The sequence below is a fragment of the Hibiscus syriacus genome, unplaced genomic scaffold (genome assembly GCF_006381635.1).
Source record: "Hibiscus syriacus cultivar Baekdansim isolate YM2019G1 unplaced genomic scaffold, ASM638163v2 tig00110637_pilon, whole genome shotgun sequence".
Taxonomy (NCBI): domain Eukaryota; kingdom Viridiplantae; phylum Streptophyta; class Magnoliopsida; order Malvales; family Malvaceae; genus Hibiscus; species Hibiscus syriacus.
This window is the reverse complement of record NW_024062808.1, coordinates 177933-198151: the sequence shown is the minus strand read 5'-3', so window position 1 is coordinate 198151 and position 20219 is coordinate 177933. Positions and strand designations below refer to the sequence as shown.

The window sequence follows — 20219 nt, the reverse complement described above, 5'->3', positions numbered from 1 at the left end:
AATTATCGAATATTAATTTCAGAAAATATTTTTGCAATATAATTACATATAAAGGTAAAGTACACAAATGATCCCGACTATAGAACTCTATTTTGTTGAATCTATCAATTATTAAATGATATTTTGACTATATGATGTTTTGTTGAGTCTATTGACTCGAATAATTTTGACAATAGAATAATGTTTTATTAAGTCCCTTCACTGTTAAAAGTTGCAAAACTCTCATTTCAACCTCTAAATCTACGTCGGTCACTGCCTTTTACCATTGACGAAGCTTCACCCAATCTCACCTTTACCAAACGATCGATGATCCTATGAAATCGCAATCAATCGACGTTTGTATCCCGACGAATCCTGCGCAACAAATCGTGACCCTCAATCGGCGACAAGTATGACGACGTATGACTAGGAAGATGGTAAGGACTACATTGGTAGCGATGGTTGTGGCCGGTAAGGATGACACTAGCATGTTAAGATTAGGGATTTAAGATTTTTAAGAATTCGAGTTTTTGTAATTTAAGATAAATTATGTTTTTTTTATAAATATAATGATATTTTAATTTTAAAAAATCAAAATTATTAGAACGTGACACATTTTATTAATCGGAGAAACTTAACAGAAATTATGACATGAACACATAAATTGATAATGTTTATAATATTAAACAACTGAATGATTAAAAAAAAGTTTATACATTTATTTGGCAAAAAAAGAGAAGGTTACTTTCGTAAATACAAGTTGGTGTGTGTGTATATATATAGACACACACAAAGAGAGCAACGCTATGAGGTCCCAAATCAATTGGCATTTAAATCTTGTCAATCCCCCTTTCTCTCTACCAAAAGCAAAACCCCTGAATTCCTCTTCGTCTCTCTTCCTTTTTGTTCTCTACGCTTATTGATTTCCTTCGTAAAAAAACAATGGCCCAAAGAGCCGGGAAGGAAGAAGCCGAGTTCAAGGTGCCCGAAACCATGCCGCTTTGCGTCAACAATTGTGGCGTTACAGGAAATCCGGCCACCAACAACCTGTGTCAAAATTGCTTCACCGCCGCCACCTCAACGACCGCTGTGGTCGCCGTATCCGGTTCCCAGGCGTTGAGATCCGCGCCGTCGCGTTCGTCGAACAAGCGATCCGAGTTTTCACCGCTGAAAACGGCGCCGTTTTTACGGACATCGGGGACGGAGAAGAAGGTCGTGAACCGGTGTTCTGGCTGCAGGAGGCGAGTCGGTTTGACCGGGTTCCGGTGTCGATGCGGCGAGCTCTTCTGCGCCGATCACCGGTATTCAGATCGACACGACTGCAGCTACGATTACAAGACGGCGGGACGCGAGGCGATCGCGAGGGAGAATCCGGTGGTAAAAGCGGCGAAGATAATCAAAGTCTGAATCGTTTTCTCTTCGATTTCTTCCGACCTGGAAATATCAGCTAAGCTTCTGAGATCGATGCTCGATCTCAAAGATCGTTTCAAAAGATCAAATCAAGAGATTCACGTCAAGATTGTTGAAGATGGGGAAGATGATTCTCTCATCTAACTGTTTTTTTTTTTCATTTTACTTTCTTTTCTTTTTCTCGAAAAAAAGGAATTGAAGAATCGATTGTGGGTTAGGATTCTGACATTTTGATTGTTTTAGTATTTGCCTTCAGATGTAACTTCTTTTAAAAATTATAAATTTGTCTTGAAAAATAAATATTATTCTAAATTTTAAATATTTTTAGTATTTGTGAGTTATTTTTAACAAATATTAATATTTATTTACTTTAATAATCATATTTACCTAGATTAATTGAACATTTATTAAAATAGATGAATTATAAGTTCATTTTTTTGTTAATTATATATATATATTTTATTGAATTTAAAAATATAATATTTGATTAATTTAATTTTTCTTTTATTCTAAATTTCAAATGGGCTATAGTTTACCTTCTTTTTCTTTTTCTTTTCACCCTCTAATTCCAAAACTTTACCTTCAGTAATCTAGATCGATTCGGATCGTACATCTGATTTTGATAGGTCAACCTTTCCGTGAAGATTTTCTATATACAACAAAAAAAACTCGAACATGAAATCTTATTTAAACCATATCAAATTATTTACCTTTTGAATTAATCTCGTTGGTATTTATTTTTTATTTTGATGTAGAAATAAATGTAAGTAAAGATAAAAATAATAATCGAAGCAAAAGAAATAGAGAGAGTCTAATAATATTTAATGAGCAATGATTACATTATAACACTCTTTTTATGGTTGTGGTTAGGGTTGTAAATGAGACGAGATTGATCGCAAGCTATTCGAGATTGATTCGATTAAGGCTCGATAAATACTCGGATCGAATGAACTCGACTCGAGCTCTAGCTCGACTCGAGTTCTTAACGAGCCGAAACGAGCTACTCGATATTCGACTCGAAAAGCTCGTGAACAGCTTGAAAATATAATATATTAAGATTTTATTTTTTTATAAATAAATTATTAATAAAATTAATATTTATGTATTGATTTAAAAAAATACAGTAAGATTTCTTGTATTTAAGGTTCATGTTCGAGTTTGAGTTTGGGCTTCAATCGAGTTAAGTTTAATATTTTTTTTTCATTTCGAGCTGCTCACGAGCTTCAGTTTAGGATTTCGAGTTCGAGTCGAGCTTGAAAATTTTAAGCTCGCGAGTTTTCGAGTCGAGTCGAGCTTCATTTCAAAGTTTTTGAGTCGAGTCGAGCTCAATAATACTCGAGCTCGACTCGGCTCGTTTACACCCCTAGTGGTGGTTGCATGACAAGTGAAGTAGAGAGAAAAAACATTGGTCAAACACTTCGGGAAGTTAAATGTGTGATAAAACGTGTTAAGTCATCGGTTTAACGTACTATATTAGTGTTTTATTATCTCAGTAACGAGTATTAATTATGAGTAATCGATTTATTACAAATCGATAATATCATTAATCGATTTATTATTTTTGAAACTTCAATGAAAAAAATAAAAATTTACATTTTAATGACAATTTAGTTTACCCTTGATTTTATAAGTAGAGTAGTAACAATAGTGATGATTGTCTTTTGTCGTCGGTAAAAGTAACATTGTGTTTTAAAATTAGGCATAATCATAAAATAAAAATTTACATTTTAATGACAATTTAGTTTACCCTTGATTTTATAAGTAGAGTAGTAACAATAGTGATGATTGTCTTTTGTCGTCGGTAAAAGTAACATTGTGTTTTAAAATTAGGCATAATCATAAAATAAGTGTTTATTTTTAAATTATTCATGTGTCTAACGTTATAAACGTTATCGTTTAGGTGCTCAGACTGTAACTATCGTTAAATATACCCCTTAAGTTACATTTGTCACTTTTCGTTAATTTTGAAAAATTTATTTAATTAAAAAATATTATATTTATTAAAAACCCTATTTTATCTTAATTATAAAAACCCCAAATCCTAACCCGCTAACATCGTCCTTGTCGGCCATGGCCACCACCGTCGACGTAATCCTTGTCATCTTCCTAGTTATATGTCGTCATACTTGTCGCTGATTGGCAATTGGGATCGCGTGGGATTGTGATTTGCAGCGTAGGGTTTGTCAGGGTACACATTTTGATCGGTCATAGATTGATCGCGATTTCATAGGGATATTGATTGTCGGGTGAAAGTTCGTCGATGATAAATGACAGTGTGGGTTTAGGAGTTAAAATGAGAGTTTTCAAAGTTTTAGGACTTTTTTAAGTGTTTCGAAATTTGTATTTTTTTAAATATAGTTTTAATTATTTTTAATTTTAAATCAAAATTTAAAATTACCATAACGTGACACATATCACTTAACGGAGAAATTTAGCGGCAGTTACCGTCGGAGCACCTAAATTGATAATATTTATAACGTTAGACACCTGGATGATTCAAAAAAGTTTAAACATTTATTTAAAAGAAAGCGGTATATTTTAGACATTTATTTTATAATTGAGCCTTAATATTAAATAAATAGTGCCGCGCATAATCGTCCTCCCTAAGCTAACTTAGGTGTCGCCCAAAAAACAATGGCAAAATTCAAATATGTTGTAGGCCTGGAAAAATATATTAAATTTTATGGTTAGTGCTCGTAATATGTATAGATTATGGATCAGTATTAAATATATTAAATGTTATGGAAAATATATTAAATTTTGAATTTTGAAAATTTAGATTGGAGTGAAATGTAATTTCAAATTTAACGGAATTTCTCTAAACTCAAAATGACTCAGATGACGAGTGAAGGAGAGTTAAGGACTGTTTGTTTACTTCAGAATGATTAAGCACTCAATGATTCAAAGACTGAATAATTTGGCTCTGAATGTAACATGTTGTTTGATAACTAGCTCTGAATGATTCAGAATGTACTTCTGTGCTGAATCATTCAACACTGTTTTACTGAATCAATCAGCACTGAATCATTCAGAGGTGCGAAACAAACGCGCTGAATGTTGAACGATTCAACATTCAACGCTGAATGTTGAACGATTCAACATTCAGCGCTGAATGATTTCATTAAGAGGCAAACAAACAGCCCCTTATACTCAATTCAATATATTTGTTTATTATAACAAGCCCATAGTTTCATTCTTTGTTTACATCCTTTTATAAAAAAGTTTTTTGTTTTTATATAATATTTTATGTTTTTTAATTAATTTATTTAATAATAATATATACATTCAATTTTAAAATAATAAAATATTTAATTTAATAATATTAATTTAATAAATTTTATTAAATACAAAAGTTAATTTTTATAATACTTTAGAGTTATATGAAGATTTTAAATTGATAATAAAATTAATTTATATCATTTAAAAATAAATAAAATAATGGTTTTAAATATTAAAATAATTGTTATTCTCTCTAAGAAATTCAAGTTTGTGTAGTTATGTTTGCCCAACAAAGTATTTGTGTGTTGTCAAAATATTAGTTTGATTTATATCATATAGTACAAATGCTACGCCCCGCATACGAAAGGTGCGCACCTGCGTCTTGTGCCTAGGCTCTAAGGACTTTTTGCGCCCTTAAAAACCAAGGTTAGGGGTCTAATTTTGATATATTAACCTAACCAAACGCGCCCTCGAGTGATAATATAAGCTAGGGAGGCGTTATCAACATTAGAGCAGAGTAATTTGCTATAAATGTATATAAACATAGCAAATAAAAGTCACCCAAGGAACCAACATAACAAGTTGCCAAAAGCCAGACATTCATTATAACGTTTTTCGTCGTCGGTGTCTACAATGATTCTCTTAAACGACGTCAATCGAACTAAATGCAAAGAACGAAAACACCCTAGTACTATACTAGAGATTATGGTGCTTCGACTTCGAATAATATCAAAGGTTTGGAGGTTTGGTTTAGATAGCTTTCAAGAGATAAAAACATGCATACAGGAAGTCTGACTTGAAAATGTTTGAAAATGAGAGTAAACAGCAAAGGAATGCCATACGCTCAATTTGAAGCCGGATCAGATCAGGCTCCATCTGGCTGGATGAAAGGATTGGCAATCTCATCTGTGCCATCGGTTGGTGAGACCAACATAACCGCTGTGCCCCTACAAACCTGCATCGATATATGGACATATTGATCAACTTCAAATGCTATACCGTGTTCGTATCGACATCCTATAAACCCTTCGGATTTTATAAAATCCTATATCGGGTGGCAATCTTATCTTCTTGACACTAACATTTCTCCACTGGATTCCCCAAGAATATGGTTTAGAAATGTAAACAGCCAAAATATTCTCAGGTCATTGGTTCAGGTTATAAAATCCATACGAATCCAGCAGAGAAAATACATGCATTGCTGGTGAAAATTTGGATTACTTCTCAAAATGGCACCATAAAATGAACAAAAAACAGTAAAGGGTACAAAAGGGAAGGGAAGAAAGAACATACTATCAAGCCAAGACGCCTAGTCTGATCAGTAGTCTTCAATGGATCATCCTGGTCTGCAGAGAATCCATAATAGCAGAGCAATTCAATTTTTTGTTTCCATCAGATATATGAAACAATTTCAGAAAGAAAGTAAAGAAGATACCAAACTCTCCCAGAAGAAAGTTTCAGTTTGCAACTGTCCACATTCTTAATTGCTTACAGGACAAATAGAACTAGAGAACAGCAAGTTTCGGCCTACTGAGAATAACAATTGACTAAATACTAACGCAAAAATTTGCTATAAAAAGTTTCCCATAAGTTCAATCATGTGAACAGATTATCCAGATTCCATGTTGCTCGGCATGCAGCAAGCATACACTATGTTTATAATGGATTTGGCATAATGTAGCAACTACCACAAGAATTTATCTGAACGACCAGGTACTAATTGCTCATCTTGCAGCAAGCATGTGTAATGGAAAAACTCTCTAAACATCCTTATCTTCGCCTCTATGAAGCAACATAAGCAATGTATGAAACTTATGGAACAGACTTCCATGCTCTGTTTCCCGGGTGCTTTTGAAGCTAATTAAAGGGTAGCAGGCGACAATCACATTGCAAATTGCAATTTTCAATTTAAGAGGGCAAACTAAATCAGCATCATATCCTACTATTTTTTTCATTTATACTGGGCAGAAAATGAAGCATACACTTCTTTGTAGTATGAGAGAATTGACTGTAGACAGACAATACATAGAAGAATCATAAGAAGAGGTGGAGCAAAAGAGAAGGTGCCAAATAATTCATGCGAGGAAAACAAGTGAAATACTAGCATTGAACCTATACTATGACTAGGGTGAGACTTTAAAGATAAGGGACTAGGGTGAGACTTTAAAGATAAGGGACTAGGGTATGTGTCCAATACAAGTATGATCAAATTTTCTTTTACCATGTATTTGGTGCCCACTTGGAGAGTTAACATGGGTATATCAAGAAAAATGAACATTAAGGGCGACATACCATGAAACTAAAAACTGTTATATAGGTAAATATAGTTACACCTTCTACTTGACACAGATCAGTGAACTTCAAAAAACAAGGTGTCCACACTCCACCATTCATCAAAGAATATAGATCGAAACCTAGCAAGATGTATCATACCACACCAATAAGCATATTTACAATTCACCATAGGCAATTACCTCGAAGAAACTCTACAGCTTCGTCCAGGACAAGATTTAGTAGCTGGTCATATCCTTTTAGGGTCCCTGTGACTGAAACAGTAAAAAAAGGCTCATGAAATAGTTTATACATAAACTCAATCAAACAAATCATATGAAAAAGAAAAATACCTCCATGCATCTAGGGCATATGACATGTTGCAGTACTTGGCATTAGAGCCCGGTTGGTACTATAACTTGATAAGATAACACTAGATCCATGATGTAAAATTACGGTGAACTACCGTACGGAAGAGAAGCCTAAGGCTAATTTGCGGCGAGCTTTAAACTAAAATGTTACCCTATCTACTCTAAAAAGTTGCACAATTGATAATAATTTTGGTTACAGCTGAGAATATTACATTCAAGTGGGTTTTAACCTAAAATGTTGGGTGCATTTCTTGGCGGTAACTCTTTAGGTTGCAACCAGAATAGTTATGCAATTTACATGATATTGATTGGAGAACGTAAAATTTTCAGTTTAAACCTAAATTACTCTACAAAGTTATGCAATATCACAATTGGTAAGTTTTTCTGTTACAATTGATCGCAACCTTTTTTAAAGGTTATATTAACCGATTGTATTTTAGACTCTCAGTCAAATTATTTATATTTGGCAATTCTTTAGCATCTCTCATAATCTAAATCCAACATAACATTCGATTCTCGATTACCAAATCAGCCCTTCATGATGAAAAAGAGAAACCGAAAGCTTAGCAACAGACCTTGTCTACCACCGGTGAGTTTGACCTGAACACCTTTGTCTACAAACTTAGCCAAATCCAATACTGTTTCTTTCCTGCCCGACTGAACAACATAATCATCCATTCCAAGTTATTGTTTTCAATATTAAAAAAAATACAGTAACAATAAGTAAATTAATAAAAAGAAGGTAAACCGGCAATTCTAGGAGAGAGAGGAAGTTACCATATTGTAGGTAGTTTGGGCACCCGTGTGTTAAGATTTCTTTGCCCTTGCAAACGCAGCTCCTTATAGAAGCGGCAAACTGTAAACAAAAAAGAGGCAAATTGAAGTAGTTTCAACTAGCGGCGGAAGCAACGGATCGCGGCCGCAAATCAGTTATAGAAGAGTGATGCCGAGAGCAGATGACTCAAAATCTCTCTCGCTAATCAAAGTATAAATCAATGTTAGAAGTTAAGCTTAGGGTTTCGAAAATTACCTTAATTTGATTTCCTGATCTATAGGGAACTTGAAAGCAAGCTTCTGTTTAGCAGCGGAGTCTGTGAATGTTTAAATTTATAATTTCAGAGGTAGTTTTTATTAAATTGTACATCCTCAAACTATGTTTCTCATTTTAAATTGGTCCCTATTCTTCTGAATGTTCCAATTTAATCCTTAAACTATGACTATCATTCTAATTAGTCCTCAAACTTTTGAACATTTTAATTCCAACCCCAAACTACATCCTTCATTCTAAATCAGTTCTCAAACATTTTCAACATTTCAATTTCATCCTAAATCATATGTATATACTAATCACATTCCATGTTAATAAAATCATCCGGTCAAGTTATATTAGTTAAATTATTTTAATGTCTTAAAAATAATATGGGATTGTTATGCTTTTCACCCTCGATCCCTAAAACCCAAATATTTAATGTCAACAGAGGTGTTGAATCCAAATAACTAATTTACAATGGCTGTTAATAAGTTAGTAATTTTTTATCATAAATAATATTAGTTAAATTATTTTAATGTCTTAAAAATAATAATAATAAATATTTTATAATAAATAATATTATTTATTATATTTAATATTTATAATAAATAATTTTTGAATATAGTATCAAACATCATAAAATGATTTATACAAGGTCATTCAAACATCGAATAATAATTTTTAAAAACTTTTTTATAAAAAAATGTATTTTATTTTAAATTAGGTTTTAGAATATATCTTTATTTTTAGAGAAAACATAATATTAAAGTATATTATCCAGATGAATTAAAATACACTTATACATGACCATTGGTATAACAAATTCCCAACTAACTAATATATGAAGCAAAATTAGTCCAATGTCGTAGGCGGGCTAATTATTTAGTCCAATATGACATAAAATGTTTTTATTTTAGAAATTACGACATTTGTTACAGTGACTTGGAACTCCTCACGTGGACATGACGAGTTTAAATAAAAAATATTTTTTTATTGAAACTTGTCACTCCGACGTCACAAAATCTAATAAAAATATATATTTTATTGGAACTCGCCACTTCGACGTGACAAATTTAAATAAGAAATATTATTTGGGCAAACTCGTCATGGGGACGTGATGAGTTTACCCTACACAGTAATATTTACCGTAGATCTCAAAATAATTTTGAAAATGGCCTAATGTGCCAATTTTTTTCACCAGCGTGGCCTAGTTGGAAAAAAACCAATATATGAAACACAACTAAATCTAACCAAACCCAATGGGTTCGCTAACAACCCACATGGTTCAACATTCACTAACTCAAAATTATAAATAAGAAATAGTATTATAATTACCTAATATATATATATAAATAATAAATAATTATATTATTTTTCGAATTAGGTTTTCTATTTTAAATGAGAGAATGCAATAGTATATTGATAAGGACGAAGCCAGGATTTCAACTTGAGGAGGCAAAGTATAATTTTTTTTAAGTCGGGGGGCAATTTCTTAATTATTATATAAATATTTAAATTATATATATAAATTAAATTTAAAGAATTGATGCAGTCCCACCGCTTCATTGTAATTTCATTTTTAATTAAATTAATATTCGATTAATCAGTGTCAAGAACTCAATCAAACTCGTAATATATACATGAGTTAATTGCATCGTAATCCCTCAAGTTATGATTCTCTCTCTAAATTGATCACTGTACTTTTAAATATTTCAATTTAATCCTTAAACCATGACTATTCATTCTAAATTTGTCATCAAACTTTTTAAAAAAATAGTTTCATCCCCAAACTATATTATTCAATCTAGATTGGTTCCTAAACTTTTTCAACATTTCAATTTTATCCCAAATTACATGTATATACTAATCACATCCCATGTTAATAGAATCGTTAGACCAAGCTATATTATTATATGTTTGAAAAGAATAAAGTTTAGGTTAAATTATAGTTAAAACTAATTACATATTTGGATGAATTTAGAGATGGTTTAAAAAATAGGGAACTAAATTAGAATGAGGGTCATATCAAAAGTTTAAAGACTAATTTAGAATGAGGATCATAATTTGAGGATAAAATTAGAATATTAAAAAATTTAAGGACTAAAATAAAATGAGAGTCGTAGTTTAGGGACATATTATGCAATTAAATCATATATACATTATAAACACAACTATTTTTTTTATTAATCTAGAGTAAATATTAAATACAATACAATATCTGTTCAAATATAATTCTTAGTCATTTGGCATTCCCGATGTTCAAACCCGATACCTTAAAGAATTATAACAATTTATTTACTATCGAGGTGATTTGGTTCGTGTTATAGATACAAAAATTAGTTGGATGAATATAATAACTAATTGTTTAGTATATTAAATTACTTTATAATCATATCCAAATAATAATTAATATTTGCATTATTTGTATATATTATTTTTTGTGGTGATTTCCGAACCTAACCGAGTTGAAGCCATGATCTCTCTCTCATTTTCCGATTTGAAAACCTGGATCGAACCTCGAAAGCTACAGTATCTTGTCCTCTTCAGGTAAGTCATCCGTTTCTTCTTTGCCTCTTCCTTTCACGGCGGTTCCGCCGCCGGTATTGTCCCTTTCCTCATTGTTTTACGTTTCTGTTGTTCAAAATCCGGCAGCCTTCGGATTTACGTTTCGATCGGATTTGATGCTTCCCGTTCTTCATAGATCCGAATCTATCGTGTTGTTATTTGTTATGGAATTAGGTCGGTTTTATCAATTTAGGGTTACATTTCCTTTTTTGGAAAAAAAAACGCAAATTATGTTTCTGGAGAATCTGATTGATCAACTGATGGTTGTAGCCGGTCCTATTTTGATGCTGTTTCGATTTTTTGTCCGTTATGCAAATTTTTCGTTCTAATTTTGTGTTGTTATAATGGTCGTACCTTAAGACTCACTGCAACATCTAAATATGTTGGAAGCTTTTCCTTGTCCAGCAGTGACTTCTTCCTGTCAATAGCGTTTTAAGTGTTTTTTGGATTCTATTTGCCAATGGAGAAAGGAGTGCCATCTAGCCTTTTTGTTAATGATGGTTCCTTCATGGAGAGGTTTAAACAGCTTCAACAACAGAAGGATGACAAAGACAAGCCCTCAGCATTAGAGGAATCTAAACCACCCACTGTTGTAAGAGGGTCTTCAGCTGTCAAGCCTTCTATTGCTTTTAATAAAGTAGACCCTGAACGGAAGACTGCCCAAACTCCGTCGGGAGGCAAACTTGCCTTCAGCTTGAAACAGAAATCGAAGCTTGTGGCACCTCCTGTTAAGTTGGATGCAGATGACCGGGATGCAGGAAAGTTGGTAGATGATAAACCAATTAAAAAGCAAAAATTGGCTCGATCTGATTCCTCTGAACAAGCTTCAAAACGAGTGGATGTTGGTATTTACTGTTTTTTTTTATTGTTGTGTTGCTGTTGGTGACTGTTGGAGTGTTGATACTCAAGGATTTTACATGCATAGGTTGCATGACAGATAAATTTCCAACTAGAATGGGCTTATGAATCCTATCAAAAAAAGAATGGGCTTATGAATGTTTGGATTACCTTTTATTTTGCTTGTGTTCTCTGTGCTCACCGACTTAAATAGAGGTCTAGATAAAAATTATTCTTTTTCTCTTTCCGTAAATAAACAATTAATGGGTGTCTAGGTTAAATAGTCCTCTTCATAAACTGCTGTGATTTATGAAGTCATCTGGCCATCTTCTTTGATCCTAAAGTGGTTGATGAAGAGGGCAAAACATTCTTTGATCTTAATTACCAATCAACATTGGTGGAAAGAGATGTTCAATGAAAGATTTGGAATATGTGGCACGCCTGCTACAAGAGTAGTTTGCATTCTCTTCTTGATACACTTGGTATTAATCAGTTTTATAAGTGATATGCAGCACCACCATCCCCAAGCGATCTCACTGTGAAGAAAGTTGCCGACAAACTAGCTAGTTTTGTTGCGAAACATGGAAGGCAGTTCGAACATATTACTCGTCAAAAAAACCCTGGAGACTCACCTTTCAAGTTTGTTCATTTTGCATCAATCTTTTCTGTTCAATATGCTTGTGCCCATGAGTGCATTCTTTTTCCTTTTGGGTTTCCATGTTTTGTGTATCTGATATGTTACTGTGTTCAGATTCCTTTTTGATGAGAGTTGTTCCGATTACAAATACTATGCATACCGGCTTGCTGAAGAGGAAAAGGCTCTCTCAGAGGACAAGGAACAACAAACCCCTCAAAGTGGTTAGTAACTTTTCCCCCTTGACCATTCTCTCAGCTAGGAACTCTTTGGATCAGTATTCTCTAACTGCAAACTTTGTGTGGCAGTTTTGTCTGATTTAAAAGTTACTTTTACTATTATTTATTTCTTGCTACTCAATTTTCTGTGCTACACCAGACAATAAAAATTGAAGTTACCAGTCATGTATTATTAGGCTTTAATCTTAATAAATTTAAGATTGTTGAATATTTGAAGGTGGTATGTCTTGTTCTTCTGTAATGACATGATTAATGCTTTATGTGGTACAGGCATTTCAGCTTCCAAGTCCACAAGCAGCACTATTAGGGCTGTCCCACACCAATCAAGTTATCAAACACCTGCCTCTGCTTTGTATGATAGTGATGAGCCTAGATCTTCAGTGGGAAGAGCAGGTGATGATGCATGAGATATTTGCTTTCAGTTTTTTATTGTATCAATGAGTTTTGGCTTTCTTTGGCTTGAAATGACTAGGTTTATCAAGTTCTTGGAATAAAAATTATCATTCCTTTATTTCTCCATCATATTCTTCAAATGTCTACTCAATGTGACATCTGTCTGCTTAAAGGTTGTTCATGGTTTTTTATCAAAATAATCTGAAAGTGTTATTGTTCTGTTATTAGGTTTTATTAGGAACTGTTCTATTTTATAAAAAAAAATTAGGAACTGTTCTTTTATTTTTTGGCCAGTCTACACCTATGATTGTTGGTTAATGATATACATCATGTTTTCCTGTTAAATCATCCTTCTAGAGTGGAATTTGATATAAACAGCCATGGAGTATTATCAACTTGCAGTTTTATATATGACACGAACAGACATTAGTAATAGACAATTTTGTTTGCCTGATGTTTTATACACGCTTTTCTATGGTGCAGGCTCATCCAGTGCACCGTCAGGTGCGGATCCTATTGCAATGATGGAATTTTACATGAAGAAAGCTGCTCAGGAAGAGAAGATGAGAATGCCTAAGCAGTCCAAAGATGAGATGCCACCACCTCCTTCCCTTCAAGGTGAATCTTTATCCTGATTGAATTGTGTGTGTGCGAGTGTTCACATGGACACACTGTGTTTTCTTTTCCTTCTAAAACTCATTTCTCTCTTTCTGTTGGTTTAGCAGCTCCTGCGAAGAAAGGTCATCACATGGGCGATTATATCCCACAGGAAGAGCTTGAGAAGTTCTTGGCTGCCTGCAATGATGCCGCTGCACAAAAAGCTTCAAAGGAGACTGCACAGAAGGCAAAGATCCAATCTGATAATGTTGGGCATAAACTCTTGTCGAAAATGGGCTGGAAAGAAGGTGATTTATCTTCTCTCTTTAATATGTATGCTTGCTTATGTCTGGCATGGCAAAGATCAGCGAAACATGCTCGATTTCTATCATATAAAGGTGCGTCATTTTTTCCTCTGAAGGGAGAAGTTTAATATCTTGGCTTCATGGCTTACAGGTGATGGTTTAGGGAGTTCTAGGAAAGGTATTTCAGATCCGATCATGGCTGGGGATGTAAAGATGAACAATTTGGGGGTCGGCGCTCATAATCCTGGAGAAGTGACCCCAGATGACGACATATACGAGCAATACAAGAAGCGAATGATGCTCGGCTATCGATACAGACCCAATCCCCTGGTAACTTTTATCTTTTCCTTTACGGACAATGGTGTGATTCATAAGTAGATGGTGATATTTTGGCCTTGGATCGATCTAATAACATGTTGTTGTGCGTGTGTTTATTTTTATTTGCAGAACAATCCTCGAAAAGCATACTATTGAACACAGTTGTGGAAAGATATCAACTTGTGTAGGCTGTGGGGGTGGAGGAATAACAAAGTAAGTTTGAACGTGGTTATGGCATTATCATATGTATTGTAGATATTTGTTTTCCTTTTATGACTCGGGTTTCTTTTCCATTCGGGATTCGATCCAACTTCATTTCGTTTATTCAGTGTTCAATGACAAGTTTTTGTTTCTGTTTTTTTTTTCGAAAGAGAAAAATCAGTTGGCGATTCAATAATAACTGCGGCCCTTCAACTCAAAAAATAAGTCTAGTTATTGACTAATGTTTTTCATCATTGACCGTTACAGTGTTAATGTGGCAGTCTATGATATTGACATGTCAGTATATGGTGGTTGATACGTGACGGATAATATGACAGATGAGCTAAATTGATTACTCAAACGTGACAGATAAATCGTCACGTTAATGTCGTGGATTGTCACAACATCGTAAATTGTCACGACAACATTGTAATGGTTAAACAACGAAAAAAGTTGGTCGAAGGACAAAACCCTAAATTCTAACTTTAAACTTAACTCTACCATCTTTTCTGACCAAAACCACCTCCATCAACATCTCTTTTTTCATCTCCGTAGTCGTTTGGTGTCGTCCTTATTGTGAAGTCAACGTGGTCTTCCTGATGGTAGTCCTTTGTCGCATTCGTCGGGGTGATTTTGATGTTGATTTCATCGCTTTTATAGTGATTGTTTGTTGGGGAACATGTCTTTAGTGGAGGCGCGATCAGGTAGAAGACCAATCGACGACAATGACGACAGCGAGCAATGGTGGGCATGGTTAGTGGGACTAGATTTAGGGTTTTTAAAGTTTTGGGAGGTTTTTATAATATTTTTGATAATTTTGGGCTTTTCTTAATATTTTTGATAATTTTGGGCTTTTCTTTAAAAATATATATATATATTTTTATGTTTTTTCTAAATAAAATTTTAAAATTTACTAGAGCATGACACGTGTCAGTAAAAAAATTAACGCCATTAACGGTCCGAACGCCTAAAATGATAATAACGTTAGGCACTGAGATGATTCAAAAATACTTTTGACACCTATTCATGGAAAATAATATAATTTGTGTATTAATTTTATATTTAAGCATTTTTTTATTAAGCTGAAGTGATTACAAAATATTATTTATTCTAATACTTTCAACCATTTGACAATGAACATTCAATCATTCGTGTTGTTGCGATCGCTTTTAATTTTAAATATAATTATCAATTTAATTTATCGATTTAATTTATTAATTAAATCTAAATTGAATATTAAAAGATACTAAAAAAAAAGTGATGTTGACACAACAGAATATTATTCATTCATCTCCATAATTTCGACTCCATCCATGCACCCATCACTCACCTATGGTGGCCACTTGAATTCAATAATCTATTTTTAAAGTCATTTAATTAATCAAACATTAACGAACCACATGTTTATAATGCACCCCCAATATAATTAAATAAAGGTTAAACTATATCGGATACCACCGAACTTTAGGTAATGTATCGTTTAGATCACTTAACGTTCAATTTTGTTAATTATAACACTAAAATTTGATTTTCATTTCAATTATACCACTGGCACGTTAAATGTTAACAGACGTGTCAAAATGACGTCCTTTTGGTGAGGTTTCTACGTCGAAAGTCGTTAGTCACGTCATCGTTTCGTTAATGATTTAACGGGTTCAGTGGTATAATTGAAATGAAAATCAAAGTTTAGTGCTATAATTGCCAAAATTAAAAGTTTAGTGGTATAAACGATACACCACCTAAAGTTCAGTGGTATCTAATGTAGTTTACCCTTAAATTAATAACCCTACTATTTTGGGACCAGTCCAGTAGTTAATTTAAAACGGCCGCCACCAGTGAGGACCGAGCAATAAAAATATTGATTAACCCAAAACTAAATGAAATTATAATGTTTAGATGATTTATGATTTAAAATTTAAAAATTATATTTATTGAATTATATTAATTTTAAAATATAAAAAAATTATTCCATATTTAATTATTAATAATTTTTACTTATTTAAATTAGTTTAACTTTTTCAAGAAATATTTATAGAAAAGACTTAGAAATATTATCAACTAATGTTGGAAAATTATAAAAAAAATATTTTTTTAAAATAAAAATAAAATTTTATTCAAGATATATTAAATTTCTTACCCCTTACTTTAACCTATAACCTATAATGATTAATCTAAAGTGGGGTCATTATCAAGTTTTGCACTTTAAAGATGTTCCAAAGTCAATAAGTCATCCAAGGTGGCTTCAAATTTCAAAATATCATGCTTTAGGATTTAGGGTTTACGTTAGGGTGAACTTAAACTTATAAAATTTTATGGGCGAATTTGAACTTATAAAATTCTAGGGGAAGAAAATAAATTTTTAATAGAAAATACATAAAAAAATATATAAAATAAATGGTAATTTAAAAAAATGTGGGGTGACTGCTCTCACGCGCCCCACCTAAATCCATATGTGTTGGTATTTGTGGGGTAAAACCTTAATTAATTAGTCTTAATCATAAACAAAGCTCATATGGATTCATTGCATGTTTATTTTATTATCAAAACCATGGTTTTGTTAGTATTGGCATACCATATAATATAATATAATATAATATAATATAATATAATAAATAATATAATATATATAATATAATAATATAATATAATATAATATAATTAATATAATAAATATAATATAATATAATAAATATAATATAATATAATATAATATAATATAATATAATATAATATAATATAATATAATATATGGTCCACTTGAGGATAATATAATATAATATTTAAGTGCACTAACTTGCAGAGACATAGTTAATATTAAATATTGACATATATCATAATATTAAAATTTTCAAGTAAAATACAATAATTTATTATATATTTAAATTCAAAATTCACATGATAATGCCTAGTTTCTTTAATATTTAAACTTACAGTGACTTAAATTATTATCAAATCGAAAAAATTGAGAACATGATATTATATTCTTTATCTCAACCCTTCTTAATTAAATATTCAATAAATTCTTTTATTTTTTTACTTTGAATACTTATTTTTACATGAATTGAGATAGTATTAGACTAAAATTTATCGAATCTATAAATTTTTTACAAGGGTCGTGGGCCTCTTTGGCCCCAACATAGATATGTCCCTGTATACATGTTTATTGTTTAGGATTTTATGTTTGTATATCTATATACTGCGTCGGATACAAGATTTTATGTTAAGGGGCATATTTTTAAAATTTTAGAAATGGACAAATTTGTAAAATTTCAGGGGGCGGATACAAATTTTCAATAGAAAATACATATAAAAGAAATCTATAATATATGATAATTTTAAATTTTCAGGAGACAAATCCCTCCCTCCGCCTCGGTCCATCTCTGTTTATATAGGCATAATGTTAAAAAAGATACTCCTAATGTTTGATTAAATTGTCACATTGACATCTATTCTTTTTTTCTTTTTGAGCATTTTGGTCCCCTAACATTTTATTTTATAATAAAAAGACCACTACGTAGATGAAAATCGTTGCCAATAAATGGGCAACACTAAAAAATATGGACATTATTGTAAAATGAAATGTTGGGCGTCAAAATATTCCAAAAAAGACAAGGGATAAAGTGACTATTTAGTCAAACTTTAGGGGCCTTTTTATCTTAAAATGAAATGTTGGAAAGTACTCTAAAAAATATGGATCAAAATGACTATCTAATCGAATATTATAGATATTTTTGAAATTATGCATTTTATACATGTACTTTCTAAGGTGATTTGTGTGCTTTTCATATCTCCTTGTAATATTATCGCTAGGGGTGGATGGTAACAAGGAAAAGGAGAAACTTTGGCACCCCATAATTTTGGGAAATTTGTAATTTACCCCTAAAATATTATTTTTTTGAAAATGTTAATGTCTTCAACAAAATTTAAGAAATTATATTGATGTCCTAAAAATTGAATATTTTTACTTAAGCCCTCTTAAAGTCATGGAAAATTTTCATTCAGCCTCTCAAAATTTTTAAAATTTTATTTAGACCCTCACATTTCTAAAAAGTTCTCATTAAATCCCTCAATTTTTTTAAACTTTTGATCAAACCTCCAAAATTTTTGATTGGGGTCCTCTGAACAATACTTCCAAGATACATTGCTGATTGATTTACGATTGATTATTGATCAAACCTTCCAAAAATTTGTAATTTTGATCAAACCTTCCAAATTTTTTTACGTAAATCTACGTGTTCATTTGCATTTTTTTTCTTTTGATTTACGATTGATTATTTATCATTATTTTTCATAATTCGTAACATTTCTATTCAAAATGAATAGGCAATACAAGGACAAAATGTTTTGGACAGAGAAACAAATGGTATATATGGTCAAAATAAATTGACCATATAATATAAGGACTAAAAGAATAATTTGACCATATAGTAACATTGCCATTTCTAATTGGTCTCAAAATAAATGCTTTGTGTCAATCAATACACACTAGGCAGCCCGCCTGCAGCCTGACCTAATCAATTTAAGAGAGAAACTACAAATGGTATATATATGGTCAAATTATTCTTTTAGTACTTGTAGTATACGTAAGTTATAGATTTAGTCTATATACCCTATTTGATAATTTTAGTCCCTGTATAAATACACACACACACATATATATATATATATGGGTAAAGTACATGAAAGGTCCCTAAACTATGCTTAAATAAATTTTTTGGTCACTAAACTTTAAAAAAATAAAAGTATTAATTAAAATTTTCGAATTATTACAAAATGGTCACTGCACTGTTTTTATGATCACAAAGTTGATGAATTTAATGATCATTTTATTTTAGTTTGATAAATTTAATGATAATTTCACAACATTGAATTGACCCTTTTATAATAATTCGATAAATATAACGATCATTTAGTATCTTTTGAAAGTTTAGGGACCTTTAGTGCACTTTACCCTATATATATAACATATGAATACCGCTTGAAGGTTAAAACAATGGAAACTCTAATGGTTTTTGCTATAAAAAACCACTTGATGAGAAAACAAAGGAAATTCTCATGGTTTTGACGTTTCCTAATGGTCAAGGGATCAGATCAGTGTAGACCCTTCCTTTTTAATATATAATTTTCTTAGTCCTTCAAAAATAAATACTAATATTTTCATGGACTAAATCCTAATTACTTTATTCTATGTATAATATGAATGTGACTCACATACAGACATGTGCTGCTTTAGATGAATGGGTACACATGGTTGACTTTTTTAAATAATAAGGGTAAATTACAAATTTGACAACTAGACTTTACCCTCTCTCCTATTTCACTCACTATATTTTAAATCTTTTCAATTTCCTCACCTAATTTAATATATTGGGTTTTTTTAATCACTCGATTGTTAAATAGTTAACGGTGTTAAAATGGACTATTATATAGATGCAAACCGACATTGTTTTGGTGAAAATCTCATTTTTTTTTAAAACGACATCATTTTTAATGCCGTTAACTATTAACAGTAGAGTGACCAAAATAGGGGGCATAGAGAGGGGGGAAGGGGAGAGATTAAAGTTCAATGAAAAAAACCCCAATGTATTAAGTTCAGTGAAGAAATTTAAAAAGTTCAACGAGCAAAATAAGAGAGAGAGTAAAGTTCGATGACGAAATTTGTAATTTACCCAAATAATAAACGAGTTATAAAAAATCGTTGACTACGTTTGTAGTAAAGTCAACTATTTTTTAGGAGATTTGTAATTTACCCAAATAATAAATGAGTTATAAAAAATCGTTGACATTTGTAGTAAAGTCAACTATTTACATGGTGTAGAGGCATGGAACAAAAGTAATAGTTGAATTCGA

The 20219-nt window shown here is 31.8% G+C and overlaps 3 protein-coding genes across 9 annotated transcripts; 2 read left to right on the top strand and 1 right to left on the bottom strand.

The window, feature by feature from the left end:
* Positions 1-798: 798 nt before the first annotated feature.
* On the top strand, positions 799-11062 carry LOC120136684 (zinc finger A20 and AN1 domain-containing stress-associated protein 5-like). Of its 2 annotated transcripts, none has more exons than XM_039152648.1 (2): positions 799-1389; positions 10836-11062. In XM_039152648.1, the coding sequence occupies exon 1, from the start codon at positions 922-924 to the stop codon at positions 1384-1386; it is 465 nt and encodes a 154-aa protein (XP_039008579.1). In that variant the 5' UTR covers positions 799-921; the 3' UTR covers positions 1387-1389; positions 10836-11062. The 2 variants fall into 2 exon arrangements, with proteins under 2 accessions (XP_039008579.1, XP_039008578.1); XM_039152647.1 differs by lacking the exon at positions 10836-11062 and adding an exon at positions 1427-1610 and having other exon boundaries at positions 799-1380.
* Positions 5191-8322, bottom strand: LOC120136686 (sm-like protein LSM7). 2 transcript variants are annotated; one of them, XM_039152649.1, is made up of 6 exons: positions 8281-8322; positions 8028-8106; positions 7826-7907; positions 7083-7154; positions 5902-5954; positions 5191-5563 (listed from the first exon to the last, which is right to left on the bottom strand). In XM_039152649.1, exons 2-6 carry the CDS (start codon positions 8028-8030, stop codon positions 5474-5476), a joined length of 300 nt encoding a protein of 99 aa, XP_039008580.1. In that variant the 5' UTR covers positions 8031-8106; positions 8281-8322; the 3' UTR covers positions 5191-5473. The 2 variants fall into 2 exon arrangements, with proteins under 2 accessions (XP_039008580.1, XP_039008581.1); XM_039152650.1 differs by lacking the exon at positions 8281-8322 and having other exon boundaries at positions 8028-8124.
* On the top strand, positions 10799-20017 carry LOC120136682 (SURP and G-patch domain-containing protein 1-like protein). Of its 5 annotated transcripts, none has more exons than XM_039152640.1 (9): positions 10799-10827; positions 11254-11690; positions 12195-12321; positions 12434-12540; positions 12826-12948; positions 13432-13566; positions 13671-13853; positions 14002-14180; positions 14298-14399. In XM_039152640.1, exons 2-9 carry the CDS (start codon positions 11306-11308, stop codon positions 14322-14324), a joined length of 1266 nt encoding a protein of 421 aa, XP_039008571.1. In that variant the 5' UTR covers positions 10799-10827; positions 11254-11305; the 3' UTR covers positions 14325-14399. The 5 variants fall into 5 exon arrangements, with proteins under 5 accessions (XP_039008571.1, XP_039008573.1, XP_039008572.1 ...); XM_039152642.1 differs by lacking the exon at positions 10799-10827 and adding an exon at positions 20007-20017 and having other exon boundaries at positions 11250-11690; positions 14298-14350; XM_039152641.1 differs by lacking the exon at positions 10799-10827 and having other exon boundaries at positions 11250-11690; positions 14298-14345; positions 14376-14426.
* Positions 20018-20219: the final 202 nt, after the last annotated feature.

Bases quoted from the DNA above. Each gene is read 5' to 3' on its own strand.
- LOC120136684 (XM_039152647.1), top strand. From the start codon at position 922: ATGGCCCAAAGAGCCGGGAAGGAAGAAGCCGAGTTCAAGGTGCCCGAA.
- LOC120136686 (XM_039152649.1), bottom strand. The intron at 7,155-7,825 runs GTCTGTTGCTAA...TTACTGTTTCAG, and splicing joins ACTCACCGGTGGTAGACAAG to TCACAGGGACCCTAAAAGGA. The intron at 5,955-7,082 runs GTAATTGCCTAT...GATTCTCTGCAG, and splicing joins AGCTGTAGAGTTTCTTCGAG to ACCAGGATGATCCATTGAAG.
- LOC120136682 (XM_039152642.1), top strand. From the start codon at position 11,306: ATGGAGAAAGGAGTGCCATCTAGCCTTTTTGTTAATGATGGTTCCTTC. The intron at 12,322-12,433 runs GTTTGTTCATTT...TACTGTGTTCAG, and splicing joins CCTGGAGACTCACCTTTCAA to ATTCCTTTTTGATGAGAGTT. The intron at 13,567-13,670 runs GTGAATCTTTAT...CTGTTGGTTTAG, and splicing joins ACCACCTCCTTCCCTTCAAG to CAGCTCCTGCGAAGAAAGGT.